The sequence below is a fragment of the Schistocerca nitens genome, chromosome 9 (assembly GCF_023898315.1).
Source record: "Schistocerca nitens isolate TAMUIC-IGC-003100 chromosome 9, iqSchNite1.1, whole genome shotgun sequence".
Classification (NCBI taxonomy): Eukaryota; Metazoa; Arthropoda; class Insecta; order Orthoptera; family Acrididae; genus Schistocerca; species Schistocerca nitens.
The window spans coordinates 502,842,329-502,864,077 of NC_064622.1; the positions used below are offsets into that span (position 1 = coordinate 502,842,329).

General features: G+C 37.8%; 2 protein-coding genes across 3 annotated transcripts in view; one reads left to right on the forward strand and one right to left on the reverse strand.

Moving 5' to 3' along the window:
- The window catches only part of LOC126203483 (bleomycin hydrolase), a 104,814-nt gene extending 100,757 nt beyond the window's left edge, over nt 1-4,057 (reverse strand). Inside the window, exons 1-2 of one of the 2 annotated variants that reach the window (XM_049937806.1) lie at nt 3,733-4,057; nt 3,253-3,410 (exon numbers count right to left, since the gene is read on the reverse strand). In XM_049937806.1, coding sequence (XP_049793763.1) covers nt 3,253-3,410; nt 3,733-3,742 — 168 coding nt within the window. In that variant the 5' untranslated portion in view covers nt 3,743-4,057. The other variant, XM_049937805.1, reaches the window with a different exon arrangement.
- Nucleotides 4,058-4,199: 142 nt separating this feature from the next.
- The window catches only part of LOC126203482 (lysine-specific demethylase lid), a 51,903-nt gene continuing 34,353 nt past the window's right edge, over nt 4,200-21,749 (forward strand). The window contains exon 1 of the mRNA XM_049937804.1: nt 4,200-9,324. Within this exon, the coding sequence (XP_049793761.1) occupies nt 4,507-9,324 (4,818 nt within the window). The 5' untranslated portion in view covers nt 4,200-4,506. The remainder of the gene's footprint in view (nt 9,325-21,749) is intronic.

Sequence of the window (21,749 nt, forward strand, 5' to 3'; positions counted from 1 at the left end):
TGGCTGCTCTAGTGCCAGACAGTGTGTTCTTTTGCAATCCTGGAAGTGGTAACACAGGAGATGAGCTTTATTCCAAAATATCATTCAGATATAAAGATATTGTGGAAAACGTTCTATTTCTTCACACAGTTAGTAGCTGTAGTACTACCTCTGCTCTGTATGGGCAAATATGGATGGGGTATGAAAAAGATGCCTTCAAGTGGAGCTGGACGAAAGATGGTCTAGTTCTAGTGCCAATGAATAAAGAAACAGCTCCACAGGCATTGCTGAACATGATTTCAAGCCAATCAGAATAACTTGTGGTGACAAATACAGCTGCAAAAAAGCAAACTTCAATGTTCCATTTTATCTGTTCATTGTGGATCCGAATCATGCGGTAATGCACCAGTGTTTTAATTCAATATGGAAGAAAACAAGTCAGATGATTACCAGCCTATTGACCGCAGTGGTGAAGTGTACACATCAACCACATCTGAGTGCAAATAATAGAAATTGATGAATTTTTAATTTAAAATTTTGTATATGTCATTCAAATAAAATTTAAGATCTATTTTTGAACTATGTTTTGTTGAAATATAGATGAAAGTGCTGAAAATTTGTGTGTGTGTCTTTTTTCCTACCAAAATTACTTATTTCCCTGAAATTACATAAATCTCCTAAACTACATGTGTATATTGCATACATAATGGCTTAAGGATGATATTACATTCAGGGATACTATATTGACTGAGGGCGATATTTTCAGTTTCGAGTCCACTTTCACTAAAACTGTTAATGCAATATTTCTTGGCATGTTGACAGAATAATTACAAATATTTTGTATGACTCTTGAAGGAAATTAAATCCTCTACAACAGTGGTTATTATGCACTGTGCCACACGAGGTGAAACCACTTATATATCTACCTTTTTGCATTTCTTTGACATTTTTGCAGATTCTCACATTCTCATATCCCAGTAGCTGTTCAGAATTTTTCAACGCACTAAGTATGAAACCTGCATGAAATTTACTGGTCTTTTAAATTAATAATGACATATTTTTGCATAAAAAAGAAATGAAAACTAGTTAGCCTACTAAGAAAAAACTGAAGAAAGTGCCATTTCTTAGTGAGTTTTTCATGATGACAGGTAATGCACAAGGGGGAAAAGGTCTAAATCTTGTGTTTTTCAAGAGAGGGGCAATACATACAATGTGCCTGTAAATCAAAATTACTCCATTTTTTGCTGTCTGTACTGGGTTATTATGATAGGACAAGAAATTAAATTCAGAGCTACAAAATGCATCCTCTACCGCAGTTCGGTCATTGGTCAATTAAAATCATCTGTTGACAGATCATCTTGCATTTTTGTCATACTTCCTGGTAGCTGCTTCCAACACTGCTCTGCATAACACATTAACAGCATTTGTGAAGAGACCCACCATGTTTGCGTGTCGCCTGTAACAGAGTAGTAGCCGGCAGCTGATTTGGCAACACTGTAGCAGTGAGTGACAGATGTCAACTATCAATTTTAATCTGACTACAACAGTCATTACCACACTGCACCAAACATGGTTCAAACATTGGAAAAGAACAGTTACAGAACGTTTATGACAAGGAGTAAGCAGATTATCCACGAGTAACACAGAAAGTGAACTGATGTCACTCATTCATCGGATGCCATTGATCCTATGAAGAATGAGAAAGTTCAGAGGTGTGGAAGGAGTAAAAGTATACATTAATGAACAACAATGAGTAGAAATAGGAATCACCAAAAGACAAAAAGAAAAGACTAATTTTGTTAGTTCATTCAAGTGTATGTATGTTGAAGTACTGCTGCTAGGCCTATCATGATGCACACACTTTAACGTAGCAGTTTTATGTAGTAGTGGTTCGAACTGCGTTTGTGCAAGATACTGGCAGATTCGATCCTGAAGTAGCACGTTTACATTACCTCTAACCTCAGCAAACAACTGTGCTGTAGCCATTATTGAATGCTTTGTGTATCCAGTTTTGCTTTGTGTAGTTTTCTTATTTTAAACGGAGTGAAGGGACTAATCCTGGTTCGCAATGGGGTTTGAGCACGACTCTCACAACACCACAACGAATTGGCGATCCCTACGGCTAGTAAGCCAGTTTTGCTTTCACGGGAGTACAGGATTCGGATGTAGGAAGACAGCTCTTTGAGAGCGAGGTGTAACTTCTTCCCCAGCTCTCCTCCTCACCCCTCGGGCACAGTTCTCGTTGTTTACATTCATGACTGATTACAATGTTATAGTATATCCACTCTACTAAAAACAACAACAATAACAATGTTCAGAATACTATACAATACATACCAATTATTATGTATTGGAAAAAAAAGACTGATGGCAATAAAAAGAAAATTCACACAAGAAATTTATTAAATTATGCTCAGTATTAACCTTCTGGAGGCCAAATGTGTAGAAAGTAAAGTGACACATTATCCTAGCTTCTAGTGCTGATTTCCTTCCTCAGGATGGTGTGTGTGTGTGGGGGGGGGGGTATGTTGAGGAAGATCAAAGAGGAATGACAGGTATCCCAGACAACGGTATTAGAGGGATCCACCCCTCTGATGTTCTTGTGAAAGGAACAATGGACAAAACTTACATGTCTGTTTGTAGATCAGATCAGCTCCCCTTGGTAGCTCAGTTTGTCAACCACGGAATTGAAACATTAAAAAAGGCATTTACAAAATATGTTCTTGTAAAGTCTTGCCTTTCTTCTTCATTTTCAAAAAAAATATAAGACAGTGAATGTGGGATATTTGTACGTATTGTCCTGGAATGACACAACTAAATGAGTCACCATGCCATATTAGTGCAATACAGACTTTGAAAATCAGTAGAGGCCTACTAAATGCATCATTTTTTATTGTGCACTATGATATTTCTCATTACTAATTAGTTCACATAAATGTGGCACCTAGTGTATAGCCTACCATACACACCACCGTGATGGCAACCACCATGCTTCGTTTACCATCATTAATTAATGTATTAAAGACAAACATTTGATCATCTCATATTATTATACTTCATAAACAGTATGTGATATGATAATTCTCTATCTCTCCCCCCCCCCCCCCCTGTGTGTGTGTGTGTGTGTGTGTGTGTGTGTGTGTGTATGTGTGTGAGGAGGGAAGCATGGCAAATACAGCAGCAGCTGTGCCACCAAAACAAAACATTTGCTAAATATAAACATGCGAGATATAGTAACATCTCACAGCACATGAAAATGTAATGTTGTCTTACCTTGTGCGTGAAAACATGCTGTGTTTCCTCTAATTGCTTCCTGGACATGCAGACATCCAACGGATCTGTGCGGGTGCAGGCATTTTGCGCCAAGCAATTTTTTGGTTCCGAATAGAAATTTGTACGAAACCTTTGTAAAATTTCTGGTGTGAGTGCAGCTGTCGACAGAGTATAAAAAAATAAACAAATAAATTTAAAAACGATGAAGCAACTGCACAGGTAGCAGAGACTGTAACCGAAAGTTTTAACTAAATTTGTGAATGTATGTTTATATTAGAGGGCACACAATTAGTTCGTTAACGTTTGTTTACCATTACGAGCCAGGTCACCTGTACTACTCATTTTGACAGTGCTACTACACGTCACAATCACCGATGCATGAAATTTCCTAGTGAGATTAAATGAACAAAATCTCGAACATTTTAGCATTTTCTCTATGACACAAAAATGAGTTGACAAAGCAAATTATATAAAACTTACGGGTAACCATGTTGATGCGCCGACTATGTAGGTCATATGAAGTACTACAGTCCTTAAAAACCGAGAGGTGTATTACATATCACGTGAGAATTCATTAGGATTGCAGTAACCGATCGATTTAAGCCTTGTTCATGCTTTCGCTACGCTGTTTCCATCAAAAGGAAATGCACCATGGGGCCGTACCTATTTCCATGTGGAATTGATTTTTAACGAAGTTTTAGCGGCCCGTTCAAACGTCTTTAGTATTTTCGGCTATTATTAGTTTCAAACGTCTAAATACATGAGTTGAGTCGTAAACAACTGTTAACATAGCAACAGTTCTTTCTACTGTATCTGCTGTTATACAAAATATGAATGGTAATAAAAGAATTCATGGTTTGTGGTAAAACCCAGATCCTGAGTCCGCAATATCTTCCGTAATATTGTCTTTGGCAACACATGTAAACTCCAAAAAAGTAATGGTTATCGTACTGTAGTGGACAAGGGAGAGGGTATTTAATGTGTTGTGCGTGTGTTCTAGAAAGTGAAAATCTGTTTGAGACTAGTTTCACAGATACTATGCACGTGTGTATGTAAAGTCGTGAAAGGTGACCCTCATCCGTGTTGTGCTAGTAATTAGTATCAGGTGTTTCTTTGTAAACTTAGATTAGTACAATGGATGGTAGACTCATCATGAACGGTAGCGAAGTTTGTAAGACGTTTGTAATATCGTAGGAAACAATCGTTGCTATGAACAGCAGTTGAGTTTTTGGATTGTTACTCCCTTGGATAACAATGGGAACTCGTGTGCAGAAGTCTCTCAGTTCGTCGACGCCTCAGAGAAGTGGTAATGTTGGTGAATTTGATTTTAAGGTACCACAGGAAGCACCAGTCTTCTACCCATCAGTCGAAGAATTTGGGGATCCACTAGCGTATATCAACAAGATTCGACCAGTGGCAGAGAAGACAGGTATTTGTAAAATAAAACCACCACCCGATTGGCAGCCGCCGTTCACTGTCAATGTCGACAAGTTTAAATTCACACCTAGGATACAACGTTTAAATGAGCTCGAAGCAAAAACGAGAATAAAATTGAATTATTTAGATCAAATTGCAAAATTCTGGGAGCTACAAGGCTCATCGTTGAAGATCCCGCAAATAGAGAAAAAAGTATTGGACATATATTCCTTGCATACCATGGTTAAGGCAGAAGGTGGTGCCGATGCTGTAACTGCAGGTAAAAAATGGGATAAACTGGCTGTGAGAATGGGATGGCCTGCAAATCGTGGTTTGGGCGCTGTCCTGAAACATCACTATGAGAGAATACTGTACCCATTTGACGTATTTCAGCAGGGTAAAGTAATGTCAGAAATTAAGAAGCGACCAGAAATTGATGACAGTGATCGTGAATATAAACAGCATGGAATTCCTTCGCGTCAGGCGATCAAGCCACCACAGAGGAAATATGGGCGTCGTGCAAGATACGGTGATTTGGGAGATGTAGTTGTGAAAGAAGAAAACACCGGAGAGCCATCAACAAAAAGTAAAGAACTTCGACGACTACAGATATTTGGTGCTGGCCCGAAAATGCCAGGATACGAAAATAAAGGAAAGGGTAAACATAAAATGAGAGGAAAGAAACAGAAATTTGACGTTGATCCATTGGCCAAATATGTTTGTCAGAACTGCAACAGGGGAGATGTGGAAGAGTCTATGTTACTGTGTGATGGTTGTGATGATAGCTATCACACTTTTTGTCTTATGCCACCACTAGCAGAAATTCCACGAGGTGACTGGCGATGCCCACGTTGCGTTGCTGTTGAAGTTAACAAACCAGTTGAAGCATTTGGTTTTGAACAAGCACAGAGGGAATACACACTACAGCAATTTGGAGAAATGGCTGATCAGTTTAAATCAGATTATTTCAATATGCCTGTTCATATGGTTCCATCATCACTTGTAGAACGAGAATTTTGGAGAGTTGTATCGTCTATTGATGAAGATGTTATAGTTGAATATGGAGCCGATCTACATACAATGGATCACGGTTCTGGCTTTCCCACCAAAGCAACAGATATGGATAATAAAGACGAAAAGTACACTAACTCTGGATGGAACCTTAATAATATTGCTGTGCTTGAGGGTTCAGTTCTTGGTCATATCAATGCCGACATTTCTGGTATGAAAGTGCCGTGGATGTATGTGGGCATGTGTTTTGCAACGTTTTGCTGGCACAATGAAGATCATTGGAGTTATTCCATTAATTACCTTCATTGGGGAGAATCAAAAACTTGGTACGGTGTACCAGGTTCTAAAGCTGAAATGTTTGAAGATGTAATGAAGCAAGCAGCACCAGAACTGTTCCAGTCCCAGCCGGATTTGTTACATCAGCTTGTAACCATAATGAATCCAAATATTCTGATGGATGCAGGTGTTCCTATATATAGAACAGACCAAAAGGCTGGTGAATTTGTAGTAACTTTCCCGAGAGCCTACCATGCTGGGTTCAATCAAGGATACAATTTTGCTGAAGCAGTTAATTTTGCTCCTGCTGACTGGATACAGATGGGGAGAGAATGTATTTTACATTACTCAACTCTCCGCCGGTTTTGTGTTTTTTCACATGATGAACTTGTGTGCAAAATGTCTTTGAATCCTGAAGCTTTAGATCTTAGAGTTGCTGCAGCCACATATAAAGATATGCTGAAAATGGTGGAAATAGAAAAGAAGCACAGGAAAGAACTTCTTGACTGGGGCTGTACACTGGCTCAGCAGGAGCCTTTCGAACTAATACCAGATGATGAGCGACAGTGTGAAGTGTGCAAAACAACATGCTTTTTGTCAGCGGTGACTTGTAGCTGCAACAAAGATATCTTAGTCTGCCTGAGACATTTCAAGCAGCTTTGTGAGTGTCCTCCAAACAAGCACACATTACGTTACAGATATACATTAGATGAACTGCCAAATATGCTATACAGACTGAAACTGAGGGCTGAGTCATTTGATATTTGGGCAGAATCAGTAAAAAATGCTATGGATCCCAAGGCTTCAAATAAAACGGACCTTGAGCAGTTTAAAAGATTGTTGGAAGAGGCTAAACAGAAAAGATTTCCAGAGTCTGAATTACTTACCATGCTATCAGAAATTGTACAAGAAGGTGAAAAATGTGCTAAGATTGCCCAACAGATTTGTTGTAAAACACAGAAGCCAAAGACGCGACAAGACAACAAACCAAAGCTTCAGCTGACACTGCAAGAACTAAAGCTCTTCAATGATCAGATTGAAGATCTGCCATGTGCAATCAAAGAAGCTCCTGCTGTGAAACAGTTGCTAGAGAGAGTCCAAGACTTTAAAAAGACTGCTGCAGATCTACTCAGCAAGAACCTAGTGCCTTCAAAGGACTTGATTGAGTGCTTAGAAGCAGGAAATGAACTTGATTTTGATCTGCCTGAGATGCCTAAGCTTCGCCAATACATAGATATGGTTAAATGGATGGAAGATATAGCAGCAAAATGTGCAAATCATCATTTGTTAACGAAGGAGAAAATAAAGAAATTACTGGCAGATGGAACACAGTTGGTTCCACATGAAGATGTTGAGACAAAATTAGCTGAACTGAGATCCTTGCTTACCCAAGTTGAAAGATGGGAAGAAAGGGCCAAGCAGTGCCTGCAAGAAAACAAGATGTTTTCTGTTATGGGTCTGAAGAGATTCATTGAAGAAGGTGAGGGCATCAAGGCTTCGCTGAACAATTTTGACGCAATATCAGAGATATTTAAGAAAGCAAAAGTTTGGCTTGCTAGAGTGAGAGAAGCTCAGCAGTCAAAATACAGACCTTATATTGACTTAGTGGAGGCATTTGTAATTTGTGGAAAATCTATTCCAGTTCATCTTGAAGCTCTACCTTACCTTGAAACACAGTTCAGTGAAGGAAAACTTTGGCGAGAGAAATTGGAACACGCATTTTTGAAGAAAAATTCTCCATATTCTGTAATGGAAGTTATTTCCCCTAGGTTGAACTTGGGTGACACACCCAAAAAACAAAGGAGAATCCAGCATACTGCAGAAGTAGATATAGATTCCAGGGAGCCCTATGTTATCCTCAATTTAAAACTAGAAGGTGATGTAGACCCATCACTTGTAGTGTCAGAATTTAAAAAAGCGGAAAAAATTGAGCTGGAGCAAATGCATGAAATTCGAACTCGAAACACCTCTAAAATTGAAAACAATACATTTGACACCTACTGCATTTGTGATGCAGAAAATGATGGTGAGGTGCTTTATCAGTGTGGATTGTGTAGAGACCTTTTTCATGAAGAATGTGTCCCATGCATAAAGCCATTTCTGAAATATAAAACGATGTATACATCACACGATTCATCATTTGTGCTGCAAGGGAAATTTTTGTGCCCAGATTGTTGTAGGTCAAAAAGGCCACGTCTTGAGACTCTGCTCACGCTCTTAGTTCAACTGCAGAAGATAAACATAAGGATTCCGGAAGCAGAAGCACTGCAGTGTTTCACAGAACGCATTATGGGGTGGCAAGTGAAAGTTAGAAAGGCACTCAATACTGGAGAATTTGCAATGGCACTCTCGCAGATATCACAGCTGTCAAAAAAAATAGGTGAAGCAGTTGCAAGAGAGAAAACTGAAAAGATAATTTCTGATGAACTGGAAAAATGTTCACAGCTGGGCAATGTACGTCCATCCTCAGTTGCCATTGGTCAGCCTGAAGAGTTACCATCACAGAACGTAAAACTTGTTCATAAACTTTCATCTCCTGATCGGGAAAAATCTGAACAGTATACTGAAGACATTTCTGATACAGTGTTAGGTGATGAGCAACTAGAGCCAGCACCAAAACGGTTAAAGTCACTTAAAAAATCATCAAAACCCTTTATTGTACTTAGTAAAAAAGCCCAGAAAATGTTGGAAGACCTAATGATGGAAGGAGATCTGATGGAAGTTACTTTGGATGAAGCTCTGAAACTGGGGAAAATATATCAGGCAACAATTCTAAGCAGAGACCAGATAGAAGAAGTTGCACTAGAAAGATGCAAAATGAGTGGCAAAAAGTCGTATTCATACAGCTTAATAAATGCATATACATCTATCAGAAGGCAAAAATCTGAGACAAAGAGTGAACCAGAGCAAGCAGAATCAAAAAAGAAAGTCAAAGGTCCTTCAAAGAGGAAGAGCACATGCAAAGGGCAACAGAAAAAACGAAGTCAAGGCGTGTCCAGTACATCAAAAACTGAAGAAGATAGTGATACTCAGAATGACGAGGATGAGGACTGTGCAGCAGTGAACTGCTTGAAACCTGTGGGCCAGTCTGTGGATTGGGTGCAGTGTGATGGAGGATGTGAGAAGTGGTTTCATTTGTACTGTGTTGGTCTGGATAAGCAAGATGTTAATCCTCATGAGGATTACATATGTGTTAACTGCACAAATAGGAGAAACTGTGGAGGCATTGATAGTGCACATCATTTTACAAGTGACATTGTTTTGGATGTAGATGAAGAGGAAATAGAAGTTGAGGAAGTGATTGAAGATTCATTGACCAGAGAAGGGAGACTTGCAATGGATGTTGAGGAAATCCGATCAGCACAAATGGTAAGTAATTTTAAGAAATTTACTTACCACATATTTTGGTGTAATACAGTTATCAGTAGATATGGAGATTGTTGTGTTGTGAGACTGGATTCACTTGATGTACCATACTAAATGGTGAGTGTGCAACAAATCTTGATAATGCAAAGGAGAAAATCAGCGAAGTTATAGTGTAAAAGTCTGCATGACACATACATCTTTAAGTACTATAACTCCCCCACCTCCATTGCCTGCTTGCACAAAAAACACACACACACACACACACACACACACACACACACACACACACACACACACACACACTCCTCCCCCCCCCCCCTCTCTACTTCCCTCGGTCTCCCCTTCCCCCCTCCTGCTTCTCTCTCTCAAATGAAAACGTTGGGTTGTGCCAAGAATTCAAAGCTAATAAGTAGGTTACCATTTATATATCACTGATCAAAACTGCAATATTAGAACATAAGTGGTACCTAAGAAGTTAGTTTGTCACTAATCGTTTTCCAGTTTTCTGATGTGTCTCAGTTTCCCTTTTTGAATACCTCTTGCTCTTTTACGCTGCTTTTGAGTAGCACTTGTTTGGATCAGTAAAGTTTATGGCTTTTGAATAATTATAACTTTGGATCAATCAACATTTATGTTTGTCACTGACCTTCCATATTCATTCATGTTGTCTTGTTTCTTTTTCATTTCCCATGTTATTTCATAATAAAACTGCGATTGTGTTTTGTTATGATACTGGAAGAAAATATATAAATGTTTTTAATCTATGAAATTAGCATTTGAAAAATTAACCCATTAACTGCCAATTTTTTTAAAAAAAATTCCTAAGAAATTCTGTTTATTTGTGTAAGAGGTTTGAACCTGACATACCACTTTTAACTACAGAATACCTTTTTCAGAAGTATAGCAGTTTTTTTTTTTTTTCTCAGAAAGCCCCAAATGGGGATCGTGGCAGATGACATGAAAAAGAGGAATTATTGGAAACCAATTTTATTTGCAATAATATTTTACAGTTCTGATTATTTTTAATTATTTGGACATAAAATGCATTTTGTATGAACTCATGTTTTACATTTTTGTAAGTAAAAAAAAACTTGTTGATGCCACTGTTCCATACATTCCATATGTAAGCCTACATTACATTTCCTACCTTGTTTTCTTATGTTTCTCTTGCATATCACACATTTTCTTTGTTTTCCTTCACAGGTTCTTTCTAGATAATGTCCCAATGGATTTTTTTTTTTTCTCACTGTTTCTGAAACACGTTTCTGGGTCTTTTTCTGCAGTTATAGTCTGCCAAGACTTTTAAGATGATAAATAGACTGTTTTTGTAGGTAGCCTCTAGTTATTTGCTCCTAAACTCTGCTTGGTGTTAGCATGACAGTATAATACATAACCATTTACTACTGCAGTATCAATTATGTTTGTGAATATAGGAAAATACCATTTCTTTCCACGTATTTTTATTCTATATTTATTTATACACCAGTCAAGTTTGTCCACTCCACCCATGAATTTATTGTAGAGATGTCTACAGAGAGGCCGGGGTATTTGCATATCTTTTTTTCTCCAATCTGGACCATCTACTTACATTCTTCTCTGGACATCTTCAACTTTTCTAGTCTCTGGATATATTCCTTGATGGTTTGACAAGACTCGTATACATTAATTATCTTTCCATGCAGCACAGAATATTTTGTTTTGACATCAAATCTGTAATCCATAGCTTCATGAGGTTCCCTTCTGAATTCAGTATTTGACTTGAGAGGGTATTTATTTATTTGGTTTGATTGAACTGTTCCTGTTGCTGCTACATTTCGATCTGTTAATGTTTTCATTAGTCAAAACTAGTGAAAAAATTATCAAAAAACAAAATGTGGTTAGAGGGATTGTTCACCATATATATTTTACTCATTATAACTGATGCACCCAAACCTTGCACCTCAATGGCATCGTTCCTTTTCCCAGTTTACAATTCTGTATGAAAGCAGTATCCTGTTTCTGCACAGCTCATTGTCCACTGTTTGAACCCAAACCATATCGGTTTACCCCGAATAAATTGTTTGAAGTAATGATGCCCCAGATATCTGACCATCTGCTCATCAATGCTTATATTTTTCAAAAAAACGCCAAACTTCATATAATATTGATTCATTTTGCCAATGGGGCAAATCTTGAAATTTGTGGTTGCCAAATTATGAACTGTCAGTGTAGAACTGTCGTTGAAGTGCAGATTTTTCTAAATACCTTCTGGAGAAACATTTTCTGATACTTCTAATGTTGAAGTCGTCATCTTCGCACAAATACATTTACTCCTGAGGCAAATAATGGTAACCTGTAAGGCATAAAAAGCCTACAAATGTCGAAGACAGTCTACTGAAAACATAAATCCATGCCTGTTATTCTGTGCAGCAGCATATCTGACACTTTCTTTGACAGTAAAGTTCATTATTTCTTGGTCAAATAGCATTTGAGAATTTTGATCACTGAATTTCCTTTGATAGAAGTTACTTGTTCCATAGCTCTGTTTATGTTGTCATTCTGCCCAAATGTCTTTTCGAAATCAGGCTTAACTTGTTGCCAACCGGAAACTATTTTCAGTATTTTCAACTCGCACTTCTTTGACCGTTTGGGCCGTGAAGTACTAGGGTCTTTTTTGGCCAGAGGTTTTGTATCTGTATCGGCAACTGCAATTGCACTTGAAGGAGCTTCCAGCCTTCCAGGAACATCATTTGGATAAGTGTCTTCCAAAATGTCGTCATCAAATTCTTCAGCGTTGGAAACATGATCCACATTGTCAGGGTGAAGTTCTACAATAACTATCACACCATCACCATTATCTTCGGTGATAAAATTAGGATCATTTATCACATCTTCTGCTTCGGCTAGTGTGAGGAACTTTTTCTGGTTCCCATATCTAAAAAAAAAAAAAATAATAATAAATAAATGAAACAATGATGGTGATTGTGTGAAATTACTCTGTATTACCCACAATCCCCAATCAGGTATCGCTTTGAAACATGTAATAAAACAATATTTACTAATAATAAATGAACAAAGAAACATTTATGATCTACTGTAACCTACAAATTTACATTATGATTGCATCATTTGACGGAATAATAAAAATAATATAAAACTAACACAATTGAAAATGGATGATATTTGTATTACATGACTTACCATCCGATTTATGGTTTATTCAACTTTATGTAAGAAACCAAATGCAATATTTTGATTCTGCTGTGTCACTCACTTCAGTTAGACTGTTCTCAGATATTATCAGTTATTCGGCATTAAAACAAAGACACTGCTGCCAACTGATGGGGCAAAAACTATCCAGTCCCCAAATGAGGATCATGGCAGTTATTGGATTAAGTTTCCTTCTTCATCATGCCTGAAATTGCAAGATTTGTACATGTGCTAACAGCAGCAAGTAGTTAAAGGCTGTTAAAGAACAGAATTGTGTAGAAGGGCTGTTTCTAAATGCAGATATAACGGTTTTAAAAATGTTTAAAAGAGAGAGAGAGCAGGTTTTTACTATTTCAGAGAGCTTTTAAAGAATGGAATGTTTACTTTATTGAAATAATGGAGACAAATGTTTCTCGAAGTGTTCATCACGGTTAACCAAGGTGAAAATATTGTTAGGTGGATCCCCCCCCCAAATATTTAAACTCTTAAGTAAGTCACATTATTCTTTTTATGATTGCCAATACTTAAAAACATACATAGTAAACATTGTTTTTTTTACCAGTTCTTCAGCATTTTCAATTTCCCCCCTTTTTAGTAAATATAAATAATAAGTTTTACAGTTTTAGTTAATCATACAGTAAACAGTTTTCTAAAACAGCTAAGTAATGATAACATTATAATGAAAAGGATAGTAGTCACTTCCATATAGCGGAGATACTGAGTTTCAGAAAGGCATAACAAAAAAGACTGTCGGAAAGTTACCTTGTGGCCTACAAGGCCTTAGTCAAAAGTAGACAGCATGCACACACTCGCACAAATGCAACTCGCACACAATGTATTCTTCTTCAGTTGATGAAGTAGCTTTGCTTCTTGGAACGCCAGCTGATGAGAGTACCGTTGTAAAGAACAATATATGCACTTGTATTCTTCCTGTTTCTTAAATCTTATGCATTATCAGCACCACAATAGATATTTAGGTGAATAGTGTCATCTTTTTAAATTTCTTTCTTCTTGTAGAAAAGGCCATAATTCTTGGTATCTCAGACTTCTTTTTACATTTGATAAGCCCTTTTCTTGGAATCTTCTGTGAAGCGGCTCTCGTAATTGACTGTAAATGCAAGATCAGATAACTTCCTGTGGCTTCATGATACAGAAATTTATAATCCATACTCTCTCTCTACATTATATATGTACCATATCTGGATTTTCTGCCGCAACTATTTCAAAATTCTTCTTAAGTTTTTTCTGTGTATTTTCAATTTTCTCCAAGTCTTTTTGCATCATTATTCCATCAACAACATGTATAGCCATGTACATTTCTTCAGTTACATCTTTAAATATGCACTGATCTGACTTCAAGTGAATTAGTCCTTCTGATTTTAGAAAATCTGTCAGTTTCATTTCATCTGGATAGAGCTTGTTTAAGTCCATACACAGCTTTCTTCAAAATACACGTTTTTCCAGCTTCTTGTATGCTTCAGGTATCTTCATAAAATTCTCTTTATCAAGTGTCCCATGGTAAAATGCGGTTTTTAAATCAAACATTCTGTTACTGACAGCTGGGGGTTATCAGGTTCAGTAAACAGTGCAATGGAATGTCTGAGACCAATGTTTAGAAATAACTTCAGTAAAATAGAAATGACACATCTCCCAAAGAAGTAGTATCCATCATAAAATCCTTAAAATCTAAGTATTCTAGTTGCTATGATAACATATCAATGCTCATGCGAGTTGTTCTAGCTTAAGTTATTTGTGTAATCAATGTCTTACCAGCGGAACATTTACAGAATATCTAAAATATGCTCAAATTAAGCCTCTTTACAAGAAGGGCAAAAAGAGATATCATCAGACCATCGACCAGTTTCACTTTTGTCGGATTATTGATAAGGTTGTGTTTATGCACGTCCTTAATCACCTGAGTGCAAATAACATATCGTCCAATTCACAGTTTGGGTTCCTTAGGAGTTCTGATATGGAGAATGCAGTTCACATACAGTGAAAAAGTACATAATCAATTAGATAACAATTTAGAGGCTACTGGCATTTTCTGTGACCTGTCAAAAGCCTTTGACTGTGTGAATCACTGCATTCTCTTAAGTAAATTGGATTATTATTGTGTTGTCGGCAGTTTTATGAAATGGGCCAAGGCTTAGCTAAGTAACAAGAAACAAAGGGTGTTGTTGCAAAATACCTGCGCAGTAGGTAAACTGTCTTTATCTGATTGGGAATTAATTGCATGTGGTGGTCTTCAAGGTTCCATCATGGGTCCATTGCTTTTTCTTGTGTTCATTAATGACTTCTCATCTGTTACATTGCCAGATGCAAAGTTTGTTTTGTTTGCAGATGATGCAAACATCATAATAAGTAGCAAGCCAAGTACAGATCTAGAAATAGCTGCTAATCAGATGTTCACAGACATTAATAAGTGGTTTAAAACTAATTCACTCTCATTAAATTTTGAAAAGACCCACTGTATGCAGTTCAGAACATATAAGAGATTTCCTTCCAGCATGTGTATAACATATGAAGACATGCGGATCGAAGAGGTTGACAGTGTAAAAATTTCTGGGTTTACAACTTGACAATAAATTCAGTTGAGAAGTGCATGCCTTAGAATTGCTGAAGCGCCTAAACAAGTCTGTATTTGCAGTGAGAATGATGTCAGATGTAAGAGATATAAATATAAACCAACTTGCATACTTTGCTTACATTCATTCTATTATGTCATATGAGATCATATTCTGCAGTAACTTGTCAAGCCAAGCAAAAATTTTTACTGTGCAAAAGTATGTAACAAGACTCATTTGTGGTGTAAATTCAAGAATATGGTGTACAAACCTGTTCAAAGAACTTCGTATTCTAACCACTGCTTCTTAGTATATTTATTCCGTAATCAAATTTGTTGTAAGTAATATAGCTCTATTTCCAACAAACAGCTCAATACATAGTATCAATCCTAGGAATAAAAACAATTTAAATAAATACCTAAAAATTACTTAACTTGGTCCAAAAAGGCGTCCAGTATTCAGGAACACATTTTCAATAAGTTGCCAGCAACCATTATGAAGTTGGTTTCAGATAAAGCACAGTTTAAACATAGTTTGAAAGACTTTTTGATAGGCAACTTCTTCTACTGTATAGTGGCTGTTAGACCAGCATAAGTAAAATAGTCTGTTATTTTTCACTTTTGATAGCGCTTGATCACAGCAGTCAAGATTAGGTATTTTGTGTATGATAAATTTATTAGTAGTGCGTAACAACAATGTTTCATTCTGGCAGTGTGCTAATTCTGTAACTTTTAGCAGTTGCAGTATACTGTAATATATTCACCTATTTAGTCAGTCCTCTGACAGATGATCAAGGTAATGAGTATCATATTCAAATGTTTTATGTTATGCTTTGTGACTTGTTCCACACCCATGAGAATCATCTCATTTTTGGGTCTACGGAACAAAAACTGAATGTAATCTAATCTAATATGGAATTGTTTCCTTGCTGCCAGAGCAAACGACACTCTTAATTAACACACATCCACTACTTGACTGAATAATTGGGCAATACGGAAGTGTCCAATTCTGCTTGTGTGCTTTGACCCCTGACGTCATCAAGATGGCAGACACCCCTGTTCCCAGTGTATACAATACGGCAATCATAAAGTCACTAAATACGCCGACCGATGATCATCACAGGCTGGTCCCTTCAATCCCACAAACCAGTAAATACACCCAGGACCAAAGATATTTAACCAGATGAAATATTTCACTTCAACAATAAAATGAAACTAATGGTGCAGAAAGTAAACGTATTGGGTGGGGCCAAGCTGAATATACTGTAAGAATGTCACCGTTCTAAAACAAACACTACTGAAAAATAGTAAACATGAAATCGTCAAGAATAAACCAAACAAAACACACAAAGAATCTGTAATTGAATATTTCATTTGAACTATATAGCTCAAAGTAAAACAATAATACCAGGCGCACCTCCACCCTCCCCCTCCACCCTCCCCCCTCCCCCTGTGCCCCTCCCCCTACACACACACACACACACACACACACACACACACACACACACACACACACACACACACACAAAAACCATACACTTGTACCTGCTTTTAGAAGCAGATGCTTGGCTCAGTATCGTAATTCCCGCACATGCTGACACTTCGCGCATTCCACAACGCGGCGACATAACTGGAGAACTTTAATTGTATATGCCGTATTATTGCCCATAAACATCAAGCAACCAAAGACAGGTAAACTGTGTTGTAACACCCATAGATAGTACCAAACAAAATGCAAAAAAAAAAAAAAAAAAAAAAAAAAAACTTTCAAACCATTAACAGCAGAATGAACAAACAATTTCAAAACCAAAAATAAGTCGGCAGCCAATAACTATTGACACGGAAATAACATACTGCCAAGGCAGCAAAAAAACAAACTTCCACTACATTGAGTAACATGTAGCACTAAGCTCAATATCGTACTAACATCACTCACAAACAATTTAGAAACAAACATCACACACTATAGTGTGCCACCACTTACTCCAACACACCCTTTGCAAACACAATCCATTTTTAACACACCTCGCCATAGCGACATCACCAACGCAAAACAGTTGTCATGAGTCAAAGCAGACGTGTGGAATCGGACCCTTCCATTGTCCCAGTAATTGCTTGAAATCTATACCCTTTTCTTGTTGACATCATCTGACAACTGGTCTGGCCTCATATCAATAATCATCTCTGATTTTAAAGATACATTTGCTTGTTAAGATCTGTTTCCCGTTTGCCTCCTTTGGATTTACCAACTTCCATGTTTCATTTTGTTGAAGAGCTTTCGTTTCTTCTTCTATTGCTTTTAATCAATTTTCTGTGAGTGGACCATTAATACATTCTTCACACGTAAGTAATGCTGTTCATAATCATCATATTTTAAAGGTTTCTTCTAATTGTTTCTGTCCCTAGGATTGTAGTTTCTTGTGTCTTCATTGCATGCTCTTTCCTCTTGCTTTTCATCTCCTTCTTTTTCATGATCTTGAATTTTATTTGCTTGATTGTTAGTGTCATTTGGTAGTTCATCATTAACAAGATTTTTCTGTAGAGTCTCTTTTTCACTCTCTGTTCAATTTCAACATCTCTTGATGCAACAATATTTCTTGTTTCTGCATTAAAGAGTCCGTTATCATAACCAACAAAAGTGTGTGGATTACTTCTTTCATCTAGTTTCTTCCAGTAGCATAGATTTTTGCAGGAACTCTTGATCCAAAAATTTGAGGTCTTCACAGATCTGGACTTTTCCCAAACCACTCTTCTGTAGGTGTGGCACTGTGATTGTAATTGGGGTCCTGTTGATCAACTACATAGCTGTGAGTACTCCCTGTCCCCGTAGGTCTTTCTTCAGTTTGCTCTCAAATATCATAGCTCTTGCCCTGTTCGTTATTATCAGATTTAAGTAGCTGATTGTGTGAGGTGCACGTGAGGGCTTTTTAGAGTAGGCGACTCTCCACACAATCCAGATAACGATTGCTATAGGAAACTCGGATATATCAGTGTAAGATTGAAAGAAATGCTTCTCATGGGCAACAGTATTAAAATCCTAGTGGTTAACTGCCGAAACAATCGGAACAAAGTGCCAGAGTTCTATGCACTCCTGAAAAACAGTGAAGCTCATACAGTTCTAGTTACAGAAAACTGATTGAAACCTGAAATTGAAAGCAGTGAGATTTTTGGGGAAAATTTAAGTGTATATCAAAATGATGTAGGCTAATGGTGTATGGAGGTGGTATATTTGTTGCAGTAGACAAAAAACTTGGATCCTCTGAGATATAAATTAAAACAGCATGTAAGATTGTTTGGGCTAGACTCAGTATCAACAGTGGGCATAAAATGGTAACTGGATCCTTAATTGCTCAACAGACTCATCTCCTGATGTAACTGGAAACTTCAGAGAAAACTTCATTTCACTTGTGTGCAAGTTCCTCAGTCATAATGTAATCATTGGTGGAGACTTTAATCATCCAACAATCAGTTGGAAAAATTAAGATTTTGTCAGTGGAGGACATAATACATCCTGTGAAACATTACTAAATGCCCTCTCTGAAAACTGCCTAGAACAGGTAGTTTGGAATCCAACTCATGATGGAAATGTATTGGATCTAATGGCAACAAATAGACCTGATCTCTTTAAGGATGTCCACATCAAAAATGGTATCAGTTGATCATGACATGGTTGTCGCAGTAATGTTTACCAAAGTGCAAAGGACAACTAAAACAAGCAGAAAGATTGTTCAGTAAAGTAGATAAAAAAATCAGTAGTGTCATATTTCAGTGAGAAACTTGAAACTTCCAGCACAGAGCAGAAGCATCTAGAGGAACAGTGGCTCAAGCTTAAAAGAATAGTTGAGCATGCACTGGACAGTGGGAGGGACCCCTCCATGGTATACAGTCAGTCAATTTAAGGAAACTTGTAAATAAATGGAGACTACAGCATAATTGGTGTAAAACAAAGCATAGCACTATAGATAAATAGATGCTGAACAAAACACGTTTGGCAGTCAAGTGGGCAATGCATGAAGCTTTTAGTGACTACCAAAGCAGAGTATTGTCAGCCGATGATTCACAAAACGCAAAGAAATTTTGGCCATATGCAAAGGCTGTTAGTGGCACCAAAGTTAGTGACCAGCCCCTAGTGAATGAGGCATGAACTGAAATTGAGGGTAGCAGAGCAAAAGCTGAAATGCTTAACTCTGTTTTCAAATGTTCCTTTACAAAGGAAGATGCAGGAGAATTGCCCCAATTTAATCCTTGTACCACTGAAAGGATGAGTGAAATAACTATTAGTGTCAGTGGTGTTGCGAAAGAGTCTGATACCATTACATTTGAAAGAAGCTCCAAGGCCAGATGGAATCCCTATCAGATTCTATATTGAATTTGTGGCAGAGTTTGACCCTAGCTTCTAACTATAATATATCGTAGACCTCTCGGACGCAAAACCGTGCACAATAGTTGGAAGAAAGCACAAGTAACACCTGTCTACAAGAAGGGTAGTGGAAGTGATCCACAAAATTACCATCCAATGTCTTTGACATCAATCTGTTGTAAAATATTAGAATGTACCCTGAGTAGAAACATAATTATATATCATGAACAGAATGACCTCCTGCATACCAACCAGTATGGTTTCCGGAAACATTGGTTATGTGGAACCCAACTCATATTTTCCTCACATAACATACTGAAAGCTGTTGATCAAGGCAGTCAGGTAGATGCAGTATTTTTTTATTTCCGAAAAGTACTCAGTACCACATCTATGCTTATTGTCAAAAGTTTGATTATACAGAGTATCAAGTGAAATTTGTGACTGGGTTAAGTACTTTCTGGGGGGAGGGGGGCACGCAGCATGTTATTTTGAATGGAGAGTCATCATCAGATGTAGGAGTAACTTCGGGTGTGCCTCAGGGTAGTGTTGTAGAAGCCTTTCTGTTCATGTTGTATATTAATTGTTATAGCTGCGAGCAACCGGCAAGCTGTGCATGACAGAGAATGGAGACAAGTAGCCGCCAGGCAGGTGAGCCGATGGAGATATCGCGAACAACAAACAGACAGGACAGACGAACAAGTAGGGGATGACAGACACTACGACCAACCAGGACACAACACTTGGCAAACAAACAAGAACTGAGGTGATAAACACAGTGAGACGACAATAATGCAGGAACACCCCAAGCAAAGACAGTATCTATTTCAGCACACGGAATGGGAACATAGTTCGGCCGAGATGCACATGTGAACTAGGCGAGTACCAGACAGCTTGGATAGCGCCGCCTAAATACATGACCGTGGGAAATGTGATTGCCTGCAGACTCCACATGGTGTGGAGAGCAGCGCACACGCACGGTGAGGCTCGCCGCGAGGCTTGCGGCGCAGGCAAGCGCTGGAGCACAGAGACCCCTGGTGGGTATCCAGGTCCATACCCTCTGACGCACATTCAACTTCCACGCCTTGCAGACAATATTGATAGTAACCTCAGACTTTTTGCAGGTGATGCAGTTATCTGTAATGAAGTACTGCCTGAAAGGAGCTGCATAAACATTCAGTCAGGTCTTGATGGATTTCAAAGTACTGCAAAGATTGGTAATTTGCTTTAAATGTTCAGAAATGTAAAATTGTGCACTTCCAAAAATGAAAAAGATATTTTATTCTATGACTATAATATTGACGCATAGATGGAGTTGGCCAACTCGCACAAATACATGGGCATAACACTTTGCAGGGGTATGAAATGGAATGACCACATCATCTCCATTGTGGATAAAGCAGGTGGTAGACTTCTGTTTATTGATAAATCACTGGGGAAGTGCAACCAGTTTAGAAACGAGATTGCTTACAAATCACTCATGCGATCCATTCTAGAATACTGCTCGAGTGTGTGCGACCCATACCAGATAGGACTAACACGGGATATTGAATGTATACAGAGAAGGGCAACACAAATGGTCACAGGTTTGTTTGACCTGCTGGAGAGTGTTATAGTGGTGTTGGAAAAATAGAACTGGCAGACTTTTGAAGATAGATGTAAACTATCCTGAGTAAGTCTACCTACAAAGTTTCAAAAACCAGCTTTAAATGATTACTCTGTGAATATGCTACAACCCCCTGTGTATCGTTCACATAGGGATCATGAAGACAAGATTAGAATAATTGCAGCACCCATAGTGGTATTCAAACAATCTTTCTTCTCACGCTCCATATGTGAATGGAATGGGAAGAAATCCTCATAACTAGTTAAATGGGATGTACCGTCTGCCATGCACTTCGCAGTGATTTGCGGAGTGTAGATGTAGATGTAGATGTAGATGTAGATGTAGTCTCCCTGCTTTCCCATTGAGTCAAAGAATATAAGGAATACTGTAGTCTAGCACAATTTCTTTTCCTTCGCATCAGTTTGTAAACTCGTGGCTTCTGTATTCATCATCTTTATTAATCCTATTTTAGACAATTTCAGAGTGAACTGATTTTTGCTTTCCAAAACACATTTTCATATGAATCTTGCTCCCTCTTAAGAAATAAGTCACACAAAAATGAGTGAAATAATATAATACTGTCACATACTATCTGCATCCATTAAAAGATGGGGGTTCTATCCCTCCACAGATAACAGTATATATTATTTCAAGTGATCTCTCTCTCTCTCTCTCTCTCTCTCTCTCTCTCTCTCTCTTTCTTTCTAAAT